The 19,656-nt window shown below is 42.4% G+C and overlaps 1 protein-coding gene across 2 annotated transcripts; it reads left to right on the top strand.

The window, feature by feature from the left end:
• The first annotated feature begins 702 nt into the window (after positions 1 to 702).
• LOC147435994 (enoyl-CoA delta isomerase 1, peroxisomal-like) lies at positions 703 to 17,989 on the top strand. 2 transcript variants are annotated; one of them, XM_086488903.1, is made up of 3 exons: positions 703 to 1,516; positions 1,702 to 1,817; positions 17,324 to 17,989. In XM_086488903.1, exon 1 carries the CDS (start codon positions 751 to 753, stop codon positions 1,471 to 1,473), a length of 723 nt encoding a protein of 240 aa, XP_086345029.1. In that variant the 5' UTR covers positions 703 to 750; the 3' UTR covers positions 1,474 to 1,516; positions 1,702 to 1,817; positions 17,324 to 17,989. The 2 variants fall into 2 exon arrangements, with proteins under 2 accessions (XP_086345029.1, XP_086345028.1); XM_086488902.1 differs by lacking the exon at positions 17,324 to 17,989 and adding an exon at positions 14,933 to 15,088.
• Positions 17,990 to 19,656: the final 1,667 nt, after the last annotated feature.

The following is a 19,656-nucleotide window of genomic DNA, read 5'->3' on the forward strand; positions in this document are numbered from 1 at the left end:
ACTTTGGCAATGTTTGTAAGAGAGCCTCTTTGGGGTAGCCGAATTTGTCACACAAGGGTTAGAGGTTCTCCTGTAATGGAAAGGAAGAGACCTTAAGTCCTATTAGTTGTGGTTTTTTGAGTGTTTACAAGAGGCTTGAGATGGATGAGGGGTTTAGAGCATGTTCTCATGAGGGAAGAGATTCTCTTCGAATGCAAAGGAACATGCCTTGAGTCCTATCAATTGTGCTTTTTTGAGTGTTTACAAGAGGCATGAGATGGATGAGGGGTTTAGAGCACCTTCCCATAAAGCCTCTACAAATCACACCTGTGAAAAAAGCCTCTTAGCTACGTGCATGGATGACTATACTAGAGGTGCAACAATAAGAGTAAGCAGATATGTCGGGTTTTTGCTCCATTGTCCTGGTCCATTACTCAATGCAGGTGCTTACTTATCGGTTATAAGTTTGAAGGCAATTTATGAGTCTGAAAGGTGGCCCCCAATTCACTGAAGAATTCATTCTCTGACGTCTGTTTTGCGGTTCTAAGAGAAGCTCCACCTACCTGTATAAAAGAAAGTATTAAGAATATTACAATTTTTAAGGGCTTTGTCTCCTTGATACTCTTAAATAAAAAGTAACCCTTGTGTGACTAAGGATTTGTAGTTTAACATCACCGATACTATGTGGGACTCGGCAGTTATTGAAAGCCCGAAGCGAAGCAATAAACCAATTTCAACTGAACTTTTTCAACTGAACAAGCCACAGCAGCCATGGCACAAGAGGAGAAAGAGCCGTATTGCCGGCTGGAACGCAGAGGTAACTTCTTCGTTCTCACTCTGATTGGCGATGGCGAGCACCGCATCAACCCTCCTCTCGTCGATGCCATACTCGCCTGCCTCCAAACTCTTCGCTCTTTATCTTCTCCGTCGACCTGCACAGCCCTCATCACCACGGGCCACGGCAAGTTCTTCTCAAATGGACTCGATCTTGCCTTCCCCTCCCGAGATGCTGTTCGCAGAAAATTTGCAGAGCTTCTTTCTGCATACATCAATCTCCCTATGCCCACCATAGCAGCTGTATGTGGGCACGCTGCAGCTGCAGGGTTTATCTTAGCACTTGCCCATGACTATGTATACATGCGCAAAGATCGTGGATTCCTGTACATGAGCGAGATTGATGTGCGCATTCTCATTCCACCAGGCCCAATGAACATCATCAGGAGCAAGTTGACTCCGAGGGCTTTTCGAGACGCTGTGCTTTGTGGCATTAAGCATACAGCAGGAATGGCATTAGAAGCTGGGATTGTAGACTCGATGCATGGGAATGCAGAAAGCACTCGTGAAGCTGCATTCAGCAAGGCGGAGGAGCTTGTGGCAAGGAAATGGAATCCTGATTTCTACAGAGAAATGCGTGCTGCAATGTACCCGGAAGTGTTTGCTGCAATTAGTAAAACATTAGAAGATTCAGATGTATCTGCTATGTCCAAGCTTTAGAAGGAATTGAATGTGACGGACCTATATTGGTCTAATTCAAATTGTAAGCAAGCCCTTTCATTTAATTGTATCTTGATGTTTATTAGCTCAACTTACTGCAATTTTTGAAACTGCCGTTTGAAATTAAGGTGAACTCATCATTTTTAACAAAAATCTCTTAGCAAGTTTATCATTTTTTCTTATCTTTCCCTCAACCTTACAAGTAAAAAATTATTTATGATTTTGCAGATGAAGTAATCAGTACAGAAGGTACAAATGATTGCTTGAGAAGTGTACATTTTGGGAACTTTCGGTATTTGACTAATCTGACAGGTTTTTCAAATGCCAAGAAAAATATTTAGAAGGTAACTTTCTAGAACTTTGTGACATATTTTGGTGTTACTAGTAAACGTGCAACTGTTAGCTTCTAATTTTGCTTATTGTGCTTTATCATCAATTGCTGGATCTTGGGTATTTTTTTTCCGTTGTGTTGGGGATTTTTTTTTTTTTTTTTTTTTTGGGGGGGGGGGGGGGTGAGGGTAAATAAAGGAAATTGAGGAAAAGTATAGTTTTCTTAAGGAAGGGATACTTTCTTTGTAGGTTGTCACCTAGAGGAAAAGCGGTTTTTAATTATGTCTTGATTGCACATGATATCTAACATTATAGGAGTGCACTATCTCAACATTGGTTATTGCTATGATCATACCTTGATCCAACTTGCTTTCATAATTATTTGTACTGTTGCTTTGGCACTTTTTCCCTAAGGAATCAAGTTGTGCCTTTCTCCTTTTGTGCACAGGTGTTAAGATAGAGATTGTAGCTGGTTTGTCCTATTGTAGGCATGCTTGCAACACTCAATTTGGTTAATTGATTGTTTTAAAGGTTCCTTTTTGGTTTGCCATGGTGCCGTATGCATGCATGGCTTTGTGTACATGGGTTTTGTGCTACTATGACCATAAAGAATGTGTGTTTGGCACACATAGCTAGTGTGCGTGTGACGGGTTGTTTCCTGCATTTGGCTGCTCCTTGAGAGATAGAAGCTACCTTATCCATTCAATTTTCCGAAAGTATTCCTCCCTTTCTCTTGGTTAATAAATTTGGCTTTTCTAAAGACTTATCTCTGGCTCTATTCCAGTCTCTCTCTCTCTCTCTCTCTCTCTCTCTCTCTCTCTCACACACACACACACACACACACACACACAGAGGTACTGCCATAACTAATTAAACCTAGGCCCTCAGACTTTCCCTTGCAAAAACACTGTCCCTAACACCCTATGGTTTCCCTTTACTAAGTTGATACTTTCATAAACACCTAAACTGAAGAGGTGTCTTTCTCCCCGTGGGATGGCTTGTGTCTCTCTATCTTGCAACGGGTTCCACACTTAATGGTTGCTTAAAGGCCTTGTCCCTTGTGGGAAGGCACCCTTAGTGGAGCGTGACAATCCTAAAATCCTTGAACGTGGCACTTGAATATGGTTTGAACATTACGAGGTGCATTCACATCCATTACTGCCTCCCTTCCCTCTTCCCCTGTCGCATAAAACTGTCTACCGTGTGCAGGCAAATCTGCTTGGCTAAGCATACTCCTACCCCCCGTCTTTTTCGAAACCCTCATAAACACCTAAACTAAAGAGGGGTCTTTTTTCCCCCTGGGATGGCTTGTGTCTCTCTATCTTGCAGGGGTTCCACACTTAATGGTTGCTTATAGGCCTTGTCCCTTGTGGGAAGGCACCCTTAGTGGAGCGTGACAATCCTAAAATCCCTAAACGTGGCACTTAAATATGGTTTGAACATTACGAGGTGCATTCACATCCATTGCTGCCTTCCTTCCCTCTTCCCCTGTTGTGTAAAATTGTCTACCGCCTATGTACAAGAATAATTCAAAGACTAGTTGTTTTTGTGCTACCCCTTGTCACTTGTCTAAAGCCAGTTGTCTTTTAAACTATTATGCTCTTTTGTGTTTATGTATTAATTTAAAACAGCAACACACACATACACACACACACACACACACACACACATAGCAACACTTTTTTTTGTAATTCCTTGGGATTAATCTATAAGTGGGAAACCTCAAGGTGAGGAAAACCCACAGAAAGGATCATACATAAAAGAAAGAAACAGAGAAGTGTTTAGCTATGATTTGTGAAAGAGGGCTAAAAGCATTCATAGCAAAGCTGATGTATCTCTGGGGTGATATCACCAACTTCGAAGGCAAAGTGTAAAGATTGTCTAAGAGAAAGCTTGAAAAACTGAAAAGGATCCGCACTAGAGCGATGGAACATACAGCCATTGCATTGATGCCACATAAGCCCAAAATTTGACCCACATAAATAAGACTGCAAATCACTGTAAGGAAGGCGGGAGAATGCCAAAAGCTCAAAACTGTTTGTGGAAGACCATGGAGGGGAAACGGAGCTGCACCCAAGCTGATATGCGGCAAAGAAAAACTCTAGTAATGCAACAATTCCAAAGCAGATGACTGTCTCTTTTGAAGTCAAATAGCAGACACAACGAGAAGAACAGATATGGTGTGCACTGAGAAAAGTGTCCATTGGGAGAATCCCAAGCATGCATCGCTAGAGAAACAATTGCTCCCTCAGAGGTATATAGCTGTTCCAGAGGATAGAGAGTGGCTTCCTCCACTAGGTATCAGACTTGTGCATTGATCATAAGGCATTACATTGGTCAGCAAGCCAAGGTTGCGGTAGAAGAAGAGCATAAACCTGACTGGCAGAAATGGCCTCAAAAGGCGTTCCCTGGAAATTTCAATCAGACATGCGGGTATCATCAGCTGCTGCAGGTGGAATGGATGAAGAGTCAACCACCATGTGTTGAAGCTCTCTCTAGATCTGCTGGTAATGCATACCTAATCTGAAATCGTGAGCGGCAAGGGAAGCTGAAAAGTGTAGCCCACCTCATCAACCACATCACCAACTACACAAAGGCCCGACAAGAGAGAGAGTATGCCTGGCGAGGCACACGGTCAACCAAAGTAAGAGGAAATGCATGACTTCAATGAAGACTCTCCAAATGAAGCGAATCCCCTTTCCATGATAAATGAATTGTAACACCTTTCCAAGCAGAAATCAGATTGAGAAGTACATTGTGGGTCTACCTTTTCCATTGTGAGATTATTGTATAGGGAAAGTGGTCTCAAATATGCGTCAACTTATGTCACATGCAAGAGTGGGTTATCACATTATGAAGAAAGAACTAGTATTTATTGACATTACTACGCCTTCTCTGAAGAGAAACCCAAGTTCAGGATCCTCCGTCCAAGATACCTCACAACTGCGAACTAGTACAGTCTCCAGCACTTCTATTCGACGGCTGATGACACAATACCGATCAGAAGGAAGGTGTTACAAATGTGGCCTTTGCGGTCATATTTCCTTGGATTGTCTGAAAAATCCCAATAGCCAAAGATCACTCCCATATGAAAGCACAAAAAACAAGAAATCCCTGATCCTCAGTTGGATTGATTTCTGATTTCATAGGAGTTCCTACCGCCAACATTTCCAATGAACCATGCACAGCCATGGGAAAAGTTAAAGATCACGTTTTCCTTATCCTCTTCGATTCATGTTCCATGCAAAATTTAATCTTCCTTGAATTAGCTGCAAGATTAGGTATTGAGGAATATGCCAAGGGGATGTACATTGAAGCACAAATGGCTAATGGGACTTACACATCATTGACACCATTGACTGGATCACTTGGACTGCAAGTTCAGACATTTGCAGATCTAGTTGACTTCTACATTATGGATTTGGGAAGATGTGATGTTCCACTGGGCATGCCTTGGTTTTACAAGTATCATGGCCGATGTGACGCAAGAGAATGAACGATCCAATCGAAGCACAAGGACAAAGAGTTAGTGTTGGGACTTCAATATTCCAGCTACTCAAGCGATGGCAAGCTAAAAATCACAAATTGAAGGAAAGAAATATGAGTTTGGAAATTTGTTTGAATTTATTATAAATAGAGATTATGATTATGACTAAGATTAAGATTATGATCTTGGGTGTGTGCATGACATCCAAGCAAGATCCAATGATCTATTATAGGCATTGGCTAAGACTATGATCTTGGGTGTGTGAATGACATCCAAGCAAGATCCAATGACCTTTTATAGGCCTTGGCTAAGAAAATGGCCATAAGACAGATTTCGAGACGCACCTGAGGTGTCTACAACTAGCTTTTATGTGTGCACGGCCATCATGACACAAGAATGCATGATTGAATGATCAATTGTGAGATTTTAAGTTGCATGAATGTTAGAAGTGTAGACATTTTCTTGTATCTTGCAATCGAGGACGATTGCTTTCATTTTAGAAGGTGATATGTGATGGGTTTTAGGGTTAGGGTTTTTGCTTCAAGGTCATAGACGCTTGCGTTGGTTTGGCTTGCCTTAGGACTCACTTTCGCTAGAAAGGTGGTCCATGCCAATCTCTTTGTCAAAGTTAGAATCCTTTGTGTCGTGAAGAGTTCTCTCTATGTGGTATCAGTGTCGGATGATCATTTTGCATGGTACTAGGAAATCTGTGTGACCTTTGGATCCTAGGCTTGATTGTGTTTTGTAGGAACCGGCAGAAGGGTCTAAAACTTAGAAGAAGAAGAAGAAACAGAAGGAATCACGTCTTGTGAAGACTTGCCAAGTGGCCCAAAAAGGGTTAGGATATGATTTTAATCCTAATCCCACCCAACTATCGAGGGGCCAAAATTAAAGACACACACACACACACACACCCAGGAATTGTGTGAAATACTGATGATGTGGCAGCTGTATGGACGTTCGCAATTTCCGTTGATTGCCATGTGGCATCCACTGTATGGATTTCCACGTTTTTGGTTGGCTGATGAGGGTAGAATTTTACGTGAGCTTTTTGATGCAGATGCTTTTGGGATTAGGCGCTTTTGGATCTGAAGCTTTTGGGGCTCTGCTCTTGGGCAACCCTTGTAAGTTTATAAGTGCCCAAAAAGCCACTTCTTAGGGAGCATCTGGACGCAGAGTCTCGGAGAGAGGGACCTCGGGAGTTGTACTTTGTGAAAAGTAATAATAAAGAAATACCGAAAGGGACGCTAGCCTTTGGTTCTAGTACAGGTATCTCCTATCGCGTCAGTCCCCGTAGACTGACCAGTTTTGACATTGGCCGATGGTGGGATATCTTTGACTACAACTTCACCCGATTCCTCGACGACCTATCTTTTGACCTTGAGGTAGCTTGTTGTACATGTTCTCTTTCTAGCTACCAGAGGCATCGAGGCTTTGGATTCAACAGTAGGCTTTTCCTTCCTGTTGTGTGGCAGGGATATACAAAGTGGACTTTGCACACATTCCTTGATTGGCTTCAGGTGCAGGCTTTGGAGTTCTCACACCACACAGGGGACCTGGGGGTGACAGATTTGATACAGATAGGTTGGCCGCTAGCCAAGTTCAATGTGATGCAATCGAATGCAGTTGGATGTAGGCACACTGTGGTTCACTTCTTTGCCGCCACTCAGAGTGTCCCTTGCTATGTATTTGTACATGAGGATTCTTGGACAGAGGATGTAGCCTTACGGACTGCACGTTCTTCTTGGGCTTGGGTAGGACAGTCACTACAAACACGCCTATCTCGGGGTTGCTGGGATGTGGATTACTCGCCATCCAAGCCGGCCTCAAAAATAGCGAGGTTGGCTACTGTTCCAGCGTCGATCTTTTCACTGATTCCATGAGGACCGACTCATGGAATGTGCGGGGTTTAGGTGGACACGAGTTTCAACATCAAAGGGTCGCTTGCGTTAGGAGCTTTAGAGATGCCTTGTGGGTGGTATGATTGATATGCTTTAGAAGCACCATCTTTGTGAGAGCCACCTTCGGCCTTGTGGTTAGATTTTGCATGGCCACAGAGACCTTTTGGCCTACTGCTCTTGGGCCTGGAGGCATCCAGGGGTATGTATGTATGTCCATTGCGGACTCATGGCAGCATGCTATTGTGGGCATAGGCATCATTGTGCCAGGTAGGGCCTAGTCGGTTACTATGCAGGTTCATGATAGCCTCATGGGCTTCGTGAACATCTATGCGCCCAACCATGCGAGTGCATGAGCTGACTTTTGGTCACACATTGTGGAGTCTTTGCCTCATGCAGAGCAATGGTGTGTTGGGGGGGACTTCAACATGTTGGAGGACCCCTTGGATAGGATTGGAGATAGCCATGCTATTGTGCACGGGGCTGAGAGCTGGTAGCTTGGAAGCGCTTATGTATGACCTTGATGATTTCAGATGTTAGCATGCAGGCTTTGTGCGCCCCACAGACATCCTCTCTTTCTCTCGATCCGATCACAGAGCAGAGGGCGTGAATCTATCTTGTATAGATCGTTTTTACGCCAGTGACCGCATCTGTGACATGGATCTGTACGCATTTTGGTAGGGACTACCTTTTCTGATCATGCGCCAATGCTTCTTACTCTGGAACAAGGTTGCATCTGTACAACGGACGGATAGGATCCGTACAGTACAGCCATTCAGTACGGATCCGTACGTATAGATAAGAATCCGTACGGATGTTTTAAAAAAATTAAAATAAATCGTGCAGTGTGCAGTTTTATGAGACCATGACATCAGACATCTGACATCTGACACTGTTTGGCTGTAGACATTGATCAACTTTGTGTTTTCATTGTTCAGTTAGAGTTGTGGACTCTAGTCTTTATTTGAAGTCTTGGTGAATGCATAAGTAAATGTATGAAGTACTCTCAATTTAAGGCTTTGTGAAAAAAAGGACTAAATTTTACATACCTAAAAACTCAATCCCTTCTGTAGTACATACCTCACGTACTGAATTTGTATCGAACACTACGTACCTAACTGCCTTGCTGTGGGAGACAAACAGAGGAGTGGGAATGCCATGCTGCACATCAGCGAGAGGATTCTCTTGGATATAGAGCTCAGAGAGCCCTACTAGTAGAGTGGCCATTGGACTTGCTAAGCTTAGTTGCTTCTTCCTCCAGGATTCTGCAGCTCGCTTGGCTGCAACCAAGAAGAGGAGAAGCGTCTCGACTCTCCGACAAGGCATTACTTCCCTATAGCAGACCACCTTGATAGTCCTTGGTTGGAGGAGAAGATGCAGCAGGCTCGTCAGGAGGTGATCACCATTGAGGAGCGACGCCATGAGTTTGCCTTCATCGTCAGGCATCGCAGTGGACCCAGGTGGGAGACAAATTTACTAGTGACTTCTTTGAGACTGTGGGTCCTCGTCATGCATGCACCAGTGTTGGTCAGTTGAGGAGACCCGATGGCTACAGAGCTTGACGATATGCGTGCAATTGCTACTAATTTTTACCGTGAGTTGATTCTGAGCCACAGTCAAAGCACCAGGATGCATTCAGAGAGCAGGTTTGGACGCAGATGCCTTGCCTAGTTATTGAGGAGATGCGTGAGAGACTAGAGACGCCTCTTTAGTTGGAGGAGCTCCACGAGGCCCTCAACACACTCACCCAGGGTAGCTACCTAGGGGAGGATGGTTTGACTCAAAGCTTCTTCTTGGAGTACTAGGAGCTGCTTGGTCTTGATCCTTGTTGTGCTTACTAGCACATTCTGTACATTGGAGAGATTCTTGACAGCATGAGTGAGGATCTGATATACCTTATCCCCAAGGAGGGATGCTCCTTGGATGAGATTCGGCAGCGGTGGTCCATCACCATTCTCAAGTCAGCCTACAAAATCTTAGCAAAGGCTCTGAGTCTGAGAATTCAGTCACTACTCGAGAGCATTATACATCAGACCCAGACAGGTTTTGTTAAGGAGCGCACTATTCTTGACAACATCTTCACCTATTGGGAGGTGTCTGCCCTCGCATGTCATCGAGGAGAGGATCTTGTGATACTCCTCGATTTTGGGAAGGCATACAACAAAGTTGATTGGGATTTCTTGGAGGGCACTCTGCGCAGGATGGGGTTCTCATATACTTGGATGAAAGGAGTGTCAGCTCTCTACAGATGTGCGCATAACCAGGTGCTCTTGGCAGGGGGAAGAGGGGAACGCTTCATGCTCATGCGCTTGGTTAGATAGGGTTGCCCTGTTGCCCCTTTCCTGTGTCTCTTCTATGTTGAGGCAATGAGCAGATTTTTGGCTTCACAGGAGGTTGGTTTGCGTTAGAGCTCCCTATTAGTGCAAATGAGTTGTCGGGCATTGATTTTGCTGACAACTCAGGTTTGTACTTGGAGGGCCAGGAGGCCAATCTCATAGGTGTGAGCAGGCTCTTGAGGTGTTTTGTTGTGCATCTGGAGGAAGACAATGGTTTTCTGGGTTGGCAATGCTCCTACGTCCGATTGGTCGCCTGGAGAGGGCTTCGGGTGGATCCCCCCAGGTGCTCCTTTACGTTACTTGGGCTGTCAGGTTGGTTTGGATCTGTCTCCTAAACAATAGACTGCTCCTCTCCTCCTTTCCATTAGGAGGAAATTGCTACATTGGAGCTCGACACGGCTCTCTTTGGCTAGCAGGGTGGTAGTGATCAACGAGGTTCTTTTGGCTACTATGTGGTACAACACGTCTTATTGGATCTTCTCATGTCTTGCGTTAGTGAGCTGGAGAGGTTGATCAAGAACATTAGGCGTGACACCCAGTCAGCCCGGGCCAAAGTGTTCTGGCAGGTCATCACTCTTAGCTTGTTCTCATAGGGAAGGCTAGGGATCATCGATCCCGCATGGCATAGTAGAGCCCTCCTTGGGAAGCTTGTGGTCAAAGGACTTCTTTCAGGGAAGGAGCCTTGGAAGAAGTTGTTGCTACACTGAATTCGTCCCGAGTCCCTTATACGGGCAGCCCTTGGAGCTCGTCCATCAGGTGGATCTTCACAGAGATGTGTAGAGTTGGACTCAGCAGGAGTTGGGAGGACTGCTTTGCTGCTAGCTTGCTTAGGTCCTGGGATCAACTGCAGAGTGGCCTTGACTAGCACCAGCCCACGTGCAGCGAGGAGCGCTAGAGGCAGCCTCTTGTTTGGAACCCCATGGTCAGCACACAACGAGGCCACTTGGTTGGTAGCAGGCCTCATGTTTCTTGGGTTCCCATGGTAGAGGATCCAGCCCGTACTTTTGGTGACTAGCTACAGTTTTGAGGCCTTCCCTAGGAGATTCAAAGCACCTATTTACGAGGCATGAGGGGGGTGCAGAGCATGTGTCAGGATATTACAGGGGCTATACCTGCTGAGTGGCATACCCCTCTTGAGACAGCAACTCCCGGTTGGATGGGGTCTTTCACGATTGGAGGTCCTCATTGCAGTTAGGGCTTGCTCAGAGTTAGGACCCCGCATGTTTTTCAAGGTTCAGGGAGAGGGTCGTCTTCACAGAGTCTCAATAGAGGCACCACAGGTTGCAGAGTGCTGTTTTCAGAGGATCCGAGTCGTGGGCATCTGTGGAGGACTTGTCATAGATTTGGACCCAGTAGATCTTGTGTCGGTTGCAGCAGAATTGAAATGGTGAAGATCTTTAGTGTTGGGTGCATTCATTGTGTGATTACATGATATGGAATGCCTTCATCCAAACTCCAATTTATATATATATATATATATATATATATATATATATAGAGAGAGAGAGAGAGAGAGAGAGAGAGAGAGAGAGAGAGAGAGAGAGAGGGAAGAAGAAGAAGAAGAAGAGAATTTTAACGTCGTAGGAAACTATCCCAAGAGACCTTAATGATCTATCCGACGAGGAGAGTTGAACTTAAGACATGTTATTCAAGAGGGAAATGGCATAACCAATTTACCACACTTGGGTGATAGAAAGGTTATACCAATTTCCTCTTCTTATTAGCACGCGTGCACACACACACACACCCGAGAGAATTTTAACGTCGTAGGAAACCATCCCAAGAGACCTTAAAGATCTATTCGACGAGGAGAGTTGAACTCAAGATATGTTATTCAAGAGGGAAATGGCACAAAATGGTGAATCTAATACCATGTCTGGGTACAAAAGAACTAGAACAAAGATACTACTACTAGAATCCATCCTCATCTGCACTCTTGATGTCGAGAGAGTATGGCTCGAATCCTCTGTTGTAGTCTCCGTCGATGCTGTGTAGCACCTTTCCTCAATCATGGCCGTCTTGATCTCCGTAGATCCAGTGCTCGGTCGATGAGCGTGCTAGTAGTGGTCGAATAAGTGTGGGCCGAGATCTTCAATGATGGCTGCTCCTCTGGCTGTTCCATATCTAGTGAAAAGAAATCTGTAATCTGTCTCTGGGATTGTCTCTCTCTATCTCTGCCCAGTAAAGTGTCTCTATATCTGTGTAACTCAAGTAGATATAGCCCAAGACATCTCTGATCCTCATAACTCATGACCCTAGAGGAAGGACCGAAACCCTCTCTGAATAAGCAGTGGAAACCTTCCACGGCCCCGTATCTCATAGTACACCGTGCCATGCCATATGTAATGTCGCTCTGTCTCTTGCTCTAACTGGCATAAGCGGCATATCCTGCTGTCTGCTGGTATCCCTCTAAATCTACCAGTCTCAATCTCCAGCTGATGTGAGGATGTGCGTATCTGACCAATGGCACACCACAAACCATGAGACATGTCCATGTAGCTGGGCCGAATCACAAACCCATCTCCTGTGAGGTGAAGAAGATGCTCTCTATAGATAGCCATCTTCGTGCCCAACCTTTATGGCTGCTCTATCCATGTCCTCCTGGTTTCCAGCTGGATCAGGTCCTGATGAATGAGTCTAGTAATCTCCACATGTGTAAGAGACATCGAGGGTGCCTGAAGAGAGTACTAGAAAGGGGGCAGCCTGTCCATGGTGAAGCCATGCGTCTGAAACCATGATGTCATCTGTGCATATCAGCATGAAGCGTCCGCCTGAAGAATTAACTGTCTGGAAGACTCAAGGGCCAGTCTAGCATATCTGTCTCTAGTAGTATCCCGCAAGCTGTGCACAAAGGAGACTGATTTGGTAAGCGCCTCAATCTCCGTAGGAGGGGCAGCTAGCTCTGTTCGAATGATAGCGTGGGGTACGGAAGCCTTGGCTTTGATCAGTCGAGAGATCATAGATACTAAGGGCCTCTCCATACGTCTCCAACGATCCTGGCCTACAGAAGGTCCCCATGTCTGCACCCATACAACATAGCTGAGGCTACTAAAGTATCAAAGAGCCATAACCTTGTCCGAGGTTCCTGGAACTGAACCTACGAACACATCCGCTCCAAGCCTCCCAAGGCCGCAAAAGCTCTAGTCAGTCTAGTCTCTGCTGCTCTCCCCAAAGAAAACCTCGGCCTAGTGAAGACAACCCCAAGGTAAGTGTATGCATCTGTATACTCTACAATCTCTTGACCATATGTGAAAGTCGGTGCTGATCTCCTGATCCACTGTGGTGTGGTGTTAAACACCATAACCTTGGTTTTACCAAGTGTTACAGACAATCCACTATCTCTGCAAAACTGTGTAATGCAACTAACTGTTGCTGCATACCCTCTGGTGAGTCAAAGATCAACACAATATTATCAGCATATAACAACAATGGGATCCATGCCCCTGCCAGTTGGGCACCTCTATCACCCTCTCTGTCAATGTAATTAGACACCTCATGAACATACATACCAAATAGAGTAGGAGACAATGGGCAACCCTGTTTCACCCCAATGGTGGAGTGAACTAAATCAGATATTCCCTTTGGCATAATCCCCCAAATCAACACTATGGGCACCCCCATCTCCTGCAGTCTGCGCATCAATGGAGCTCTCGGTACCATGTCAAATGCCTTGTGGAAATCCACAAAGCTACAATAAATTCGTCTCCCATGTGACCTGCCCTCCTCAATGATGGCTCTGAGTGTCAGAATATGATCAAGAGTGGAGAAACCCCTCTTGAAACCGGCCTGGCCCTTTGCTCGTATACCCTCACCCTCTGCCCAATTACTCAACTGCTGCTCAAGAATGGATGCATACGACCGTGCTAATGTGTGCCCAACCATAATAGTGCGGTAATTTCCAAGCTCTGTAGGATCACCTGCTTTTAAGATAGGCACAATAGTAGACAACCTCCAAGTTCTCACACATGGCATGATTGAACAACACTGCAAGAACCTCTACCAGCATATCTCTAGCATGTGTACAGTGCTCTGCTACTAGACCATCATGATCATATGCCTTGCTGGTCCTCATCCTGTCAATGGCTCTCTTTACCATCTCAGTGGTAAAGAAGGTGGTGGTAGGTGGGCATGACTCTGTAGGATATGGAAGGGGGTCTTGTCCAAGAACCGTATATAACGATGAGGCATACTGGCTCCACACATTAATCACTGGGGGAGGGGAGTGCTCATGAAAGAATCGCCATGCCTCTCCTGAGTCTCTACTCAAGAACAACTGATACAAGTCTCGCTCCATCTGGCCAAGTAAGCTCGTTTCTTCCGTCGCACAAGCTCCATCTGGGCCAAGTAAGCTCGTTTCTTCTGTTGCACAAGGCGTCGGGAAGCAATCCGAGATTGTGTGTAAGTGATGACTCCCTAAAGAAGATCCCTCTGAAGCTGGGCTCTCATCTCTTTGCACTCCTCATCATACTAACTACTCTGGGGCATGCTCCCAGAATATCGCCTCCGACCTGGCTGAGTGTGTGGGTATGCCTCTGATGCTGCACCATGCAGTGTCTTAGTCAGTAAAGTGGTGCACTCCCCCACTGAGAGGCCAGGACCAGCTGTGCATAGACGGCTATAGATCTCCTCTGTATAAAGTTCGTCTCTGGTGTAAATGTATAGCGGGTATGTGACCTGCCTCCTGATGTCTGGGCTGTACTATACTGAAATGAAACAGAAAATGTCAAAAGTGCACGATCCACTGCTACGCCCACTGGTCTGGCTCCCACTATGAAATCCTGAATACAAGGAATAAAGCTAGGCTGTGCCATAACATAGTCCTCTGTACTGGCCCCGTGTCTGTGTGGAAAGCATGTGAAACCAGCTGCTCCAGGAAATTGCTGTAAGCCATTAAGTATGGTTAACCCATGTGCAGTCGTCATGTCCGTGAGGTATCTCCCATACTCCGTCTGCTCTATGTCATGTGAGCATCTGTTAAGCCCCAACTCACCCACATCCAGCTCTCTAAGCATCTCATCTGAAGTGTCATAGAAGACTGTCTGAGAGTTACCTGTTCGGGCATTTAAGTCCCCTAGGAGGATTATGTCACCATCCCTAGAAAACTCCCATATATCATCATCTAGTATAAAAGAGAGAGAGATGCCCCCTAGTTAGTGCCTCTCTAAAATATTCCATCAAAAGTAGGGACAAACATTGACTTTGCCATGTGACCCTATTTAATAAGCTGAATCTAATGGTCCACAATTGTTGGCAGCGAGACTCTACTAAAGCTTCATGTAGGCCAAAAACACCCCATGAAAACCTCGTTGTGTCTTCACACTGGCATTCCTGAAATGTTATTGGTTGATGCTTCTTGGTAAGCGTAATTTCTGAAGCTTTTGTGCTCTTTTTAATGTACATGCATGCAGGCTGCTGCCACAAATCTTTGAGATGCAGTAGCGTATATTGGGTTGGAGAGAGTACCACTAGAGCGATAAAAGGCTGTGAAAGATCTGCATAATCTGTCATTGCTGTAATACGGATTGTTCATTGTGGATGCTATTTAAAATGTTACTTCATGGCAATTTTTTTGTGGATTTTGGGATTCATAATCCTTGGTAATTTTTTATGCTATTTAAAATGTTGCTCCATTATTTTTTTTGAAAAAAAAATTGCGTCATTTTTTGATGTTTCTATGAAGGCTTTATGAAATTTTTTTCCTAGAGCAGGAGCCAGTAGGTTGGAGACCAAGTATAACAAGATACTTGGGTTTTGGGCCATCATTTAAATCTGCATTTTATCGACCTCAACATATAGTCAATAGTATCTAGCTACCAAAAATTTGAGAGTAAAGCTTAGGAAGTATTTGTAGCCTTTTGAAAGAAGATCGATTTTTGAACTTAACAAACAGAATCTAGTTAGCTTCAATTCAGTTGAGCTTGTGTTATTGCTCCTGTTATGTTTTAAGATAATGCACCGAGGAATTTAGAACAAGTAGTAACAATGTGTTTCTTCATGCTGAAGGCAACTTTTACAAATTAGAGATTCGCACAGTTTTGTTTCATGCAAAAAAAAAAAAAGTGTTAATGTTCATGGAGATGGTGTTGATGGTAGTTCATTGTTTTTTCCCCCGACACACCAGGGGGCCCACAGGGGAGGTGCTTATCCCTTCCAAAAATTAGCCATGTTACATGGTCGGGCAAGAGCCACGCGTAGGCATCACCATCGCCACCTAATTGATGCACCACGTGCTGGGAACAACGGAGAGAACTCGTAGCAACCAACTAGGAACCTCCTCCTCGGGTGACCCACCCCAAGAGGAGGATGCACTCGAGTGTCCCAAGGGCAAGAGCCCTAGCAACGTGAACACCAGTCGAGCACAAGGCATCCCTCTAGAGTGTGACCCAACAGGGGATTTGAACCCACAACCCAAAGGTTGAGAGGCCAAAGCCTTACTGTTAGACCAACACTTTGGGATGATGGTAGTTAATTGTAATCAAATGGATAAACAAAATAAACCATGGCATCGATACAATTTCTTGAAGGAGTCAGTTCCAATGCCACAATTTGGGAACAATATCTATCAAGACAATCAAGGTAGTAAAAGAACTATGTATTTACACTAGTAAATGTCATTTGCATAGTCTCTTAGGAATGCAAGTGAAATTGAAAAGTGACAATTTTTTCTCATGAATCTTAATAATTTATGGGTGCACACGATTTGAATCCGCAACCTATATAGGTTGTAGCCGTTTTTCCTTTTGTAACTTCTAACACCATCTACATTGATCCGACAAAGCAACATGATTTCTTAGCTTTAGCGCTTAAAAATATCAATGTTGGAATATGAGTGAGAGAGAGAGAGAGAGAGAGAGAGAGAGAGAGAGAGAGAGAGAGAGAGAGTCTGATTACTGTTTTTGGTCAAAGATATGTCTATGATATACTTATTTGGAATTGACATTTAATATCGGTACATTGTAAACAATATACACCTTGTTTTGAGCTATGGAAATGCATGGCAATGTTTTGATACTTGATGGTATAAACTAAATTTCTTTCGATTTGAAAGTCATGCAATTTGGTAGATGAATGTGAATTTGAAGGATGAAATATGTCTATAGTAGTAAAATTTACATTTAGGTTTCCCTATGCTCATATTGGGAGTTTTGTAAGCAATGCTGATACCATTAACGCTAATTTGGTAGTGAAAAAGACATAGGTTTCCTTTTTTTTTCTCTCAATTTCAAATAAAATGCCATGTGACATCACCTAAAACCGTTTAGCAAGTTTATAATATGTTATTGGAAAATAATACATAAAATTGTTTTGCAAGCTTACAATATGTCAGCCAAAGTGTCTAAAAAAATTATAATCTTTCACTCCAACACAAACTCATGTGGGACTATAGTCATGAAAAGTACTTGCACAAAATAGTAAAAATGTGTCCCGTACTCTTAGAAAAAGATGGGTTGCATGCAATAATCAATGTTCATTATTTATGTATGTCCTTTGCGATTTGTGCGAGTTTCATATAAAATAAAATTCTTTTTTAACTACAGTTAAATATGTTAAGTTGTGTGGGTTCGCTATGCAACTTTTTTGGACTTGATTGTTAACAAAGTAAACTATGTCTTTCATAGCTTCACATTTTTTAATGATACATATATACTCATTCTACCAAATTAGTACTAGAAGTAATAAGATTTGATATTTGTCCAAGTTGTCTTTGGTGAATTGTGTCCAATCCTTAAGACTATGCATGTTGAAATTCTCTCTTTAAGTTCATGAAAGATTTTAATGTACGAGGCTAATTGGTGTAGCCCCCTTAACAAATTATGGAAGAGGCACTGGATGGAAAAACGGTGGGAGAGAGTCATGGAGGACATCTGGAAGCCAAGCTGGCCTCAGTATATGAAGATATTTCTGTGGAAAGTGATGTGGGGTGCTCTGTCGACGGGCGTAAAGTCACAAGAAAGAGGAATCGGGTCCGATCGATGCTCGGGGTGCAGAATAGCTAGTGAAGACCTAGCCCACCTTTTCATGGGATGCCAGGCAATCAGTGGCATGGCTGGGAAAATATGCAAGTGGATTCAAAGGACATGGCAAATTAAGTTCTTCAAGATTGATTTGTTCTTTGGTAGTAACAGGTTGGGAAGTCCTGCTTTGCTTGTCTGCATACAAATAATTAGGGACTACTTCTTTCACCATATTTGGCAAGCAAGGAACCGTTGGGTGTTTGAGGGGGATTTGGTTGTGGCAAGCTTTTGTGAAATCATACAAGAGAGCAGAGTGACGATCCACATGATCGGAGGTAAACAAGCCTCAAAGGACTGGTCTAGAACATTACATATTATGATGACATCTTGTAATAAGTAAAGCCTAGGAGTAGTTGTGGTTTCTCTATCAAGCAGAGAACTTGTAATCCTTTGACCCTCAAGGCTCGGTCTGAGCTCGAGGTTGGTGTATATTTCTGATGTTCTTAATACTATCCACTCACAATTTTGAGTTTTGCCAAAAAAAAAAAAGTTCATGAAAGATTAAGTTTAGAATTGAGTTTAAGTTTGGAACTCTTAACTTATAGAGTGTATGTACATAAATATTTCATGTGGCTACAATCAGGGAATATATGATCACATTTTCATGGTTTTTTATCAGAATGTTGGCTTTGAAAAAAATTTATAGCACTAATTTTCTACATTGACCTTGATTTACAAGTTGTGTGTGAGTTTGAGCCCTTGACATGTTGTTTTTGACCTATAGATCAAATTTGGACTTTGAATTTTACAATATGATTTATCGTGTTCGCAAGAGAAACTTCAAAATGCCAAAATTTGTATGTTTCTTAGCCTTTTTAACATTTGACCATTTTTCTTTCTGGTTTATAGTGCATATCTAAAATAAGAACTAAGTTGTGAAGCTTAATGTCTAGTTGTAAGAAATGTATTTCTATCCATAAAACTTTATAACAATGTGTCACATTATTTTGATAAGAAAAATTAAGTATTTTATAGATTTTTTTGACAAAACAATACTAAATTTTTGTAAAATGTAAGAAATGAGAAACATTATTTTGATAAGAAGAAATAAGTATTTTATACGTATCTTGACAAAACAATACCAGATTTTTGTAAAATGTAAGAAATGTAGATCTATCCATAAAGCTTCATAGATCTACCCAAATGTTTCTTAGCCTTTTTAACATTTGACCATTTTTCTTTCTATCCATAAAACTTTATAACAATGCGTCACATTATTTTGATAAGAAAAATTAAGTATTTTATAGATTTTTTTGACAAAACAATACTAAATTTTTGTAAAATGTAAGAAATGAGAAACATTATTTTGATAAGAAGAAATAAGTATTTTATACGTATCTTGACAAAACAATACCAGATTTTTGTAAAATGTAAGAAATGTAGATCTATCCATAAAGCTTCATAGATCTATCCAAATGTTTCTTAGCCTTTTTAACATTTGACCATTTTTCTTTCTGGTTTATAGTGCATATCTAAAATAAGAACTAAGTTGTGAAGCTTAATGTCTAGTTGTAAGAAATGTATTTCTATCCATAAAACTTTATAACAATGTGTCACATTATTTTGATAAGAAAAATTAAGTATTTTGTAGATTTTTTTGACAAAACAATACTAAATTTTTGTAAAATGTAAGAAATGAGAAACATTATTTTGATAAGAAGAAATAAGTATTTTATACGTATCTTGACAAAACAATACCAGATTTTTGTAAAATGTAAGAAATGTAGATCTATCCATAAAGCTTCATAGATCTATCCAAATGTTTCTTAGCCTTTTTAACATTTGACCATTTTTCTTTCTGGTTTATAGTGCATATTTAAAATAAGAACTAAGTTGTGAAGCTTAATGTCTAGTTGTAAGAAATGTATTTCTATCCATAAAACTTTATAACAATGTGTCACATTATTTTGATAAGAAACATTAAGTATTTTATAGATTTTTTTGACAAAACAATACTAAATTTTTGTAAAATGTAAGAAATGAGAAACATTATTTTGATAAGAAGAAATAAGTATTTTATACGTATCTTGACAAAACAATACCAGATTTTTGTAATGTAAGAAATGTAGATCTATCCATAAAGCTTCATAACAACGTGAAACGTTATTTTAATAATA

This window comes from Adiantum capillus-veneris, chromosome 18 (assembly GCF_014529385.1).
Source record: "Adiantum capillus-veneris isolate H3 chromosome 18, ASM1452938v2, whole genome shotgun sequence".
NCBI classification, from domain to species: domain Eukaryota; kingdom Viridiplantae; phylum Streptophyta; class Polypodiopsida; order Polypodiales; family Pteridaceae; genus Adiantum; species Adiantum capillus-veneris.

Coding starts and splice junctions, on each gene's coding strand:
- LOC147435994 (XM_086488903.1), top strand. CDS start 751: ATGGCACAAGAGGAGAAAGAGCCGTATTGCCGGCTGGAACGCAGAGGT.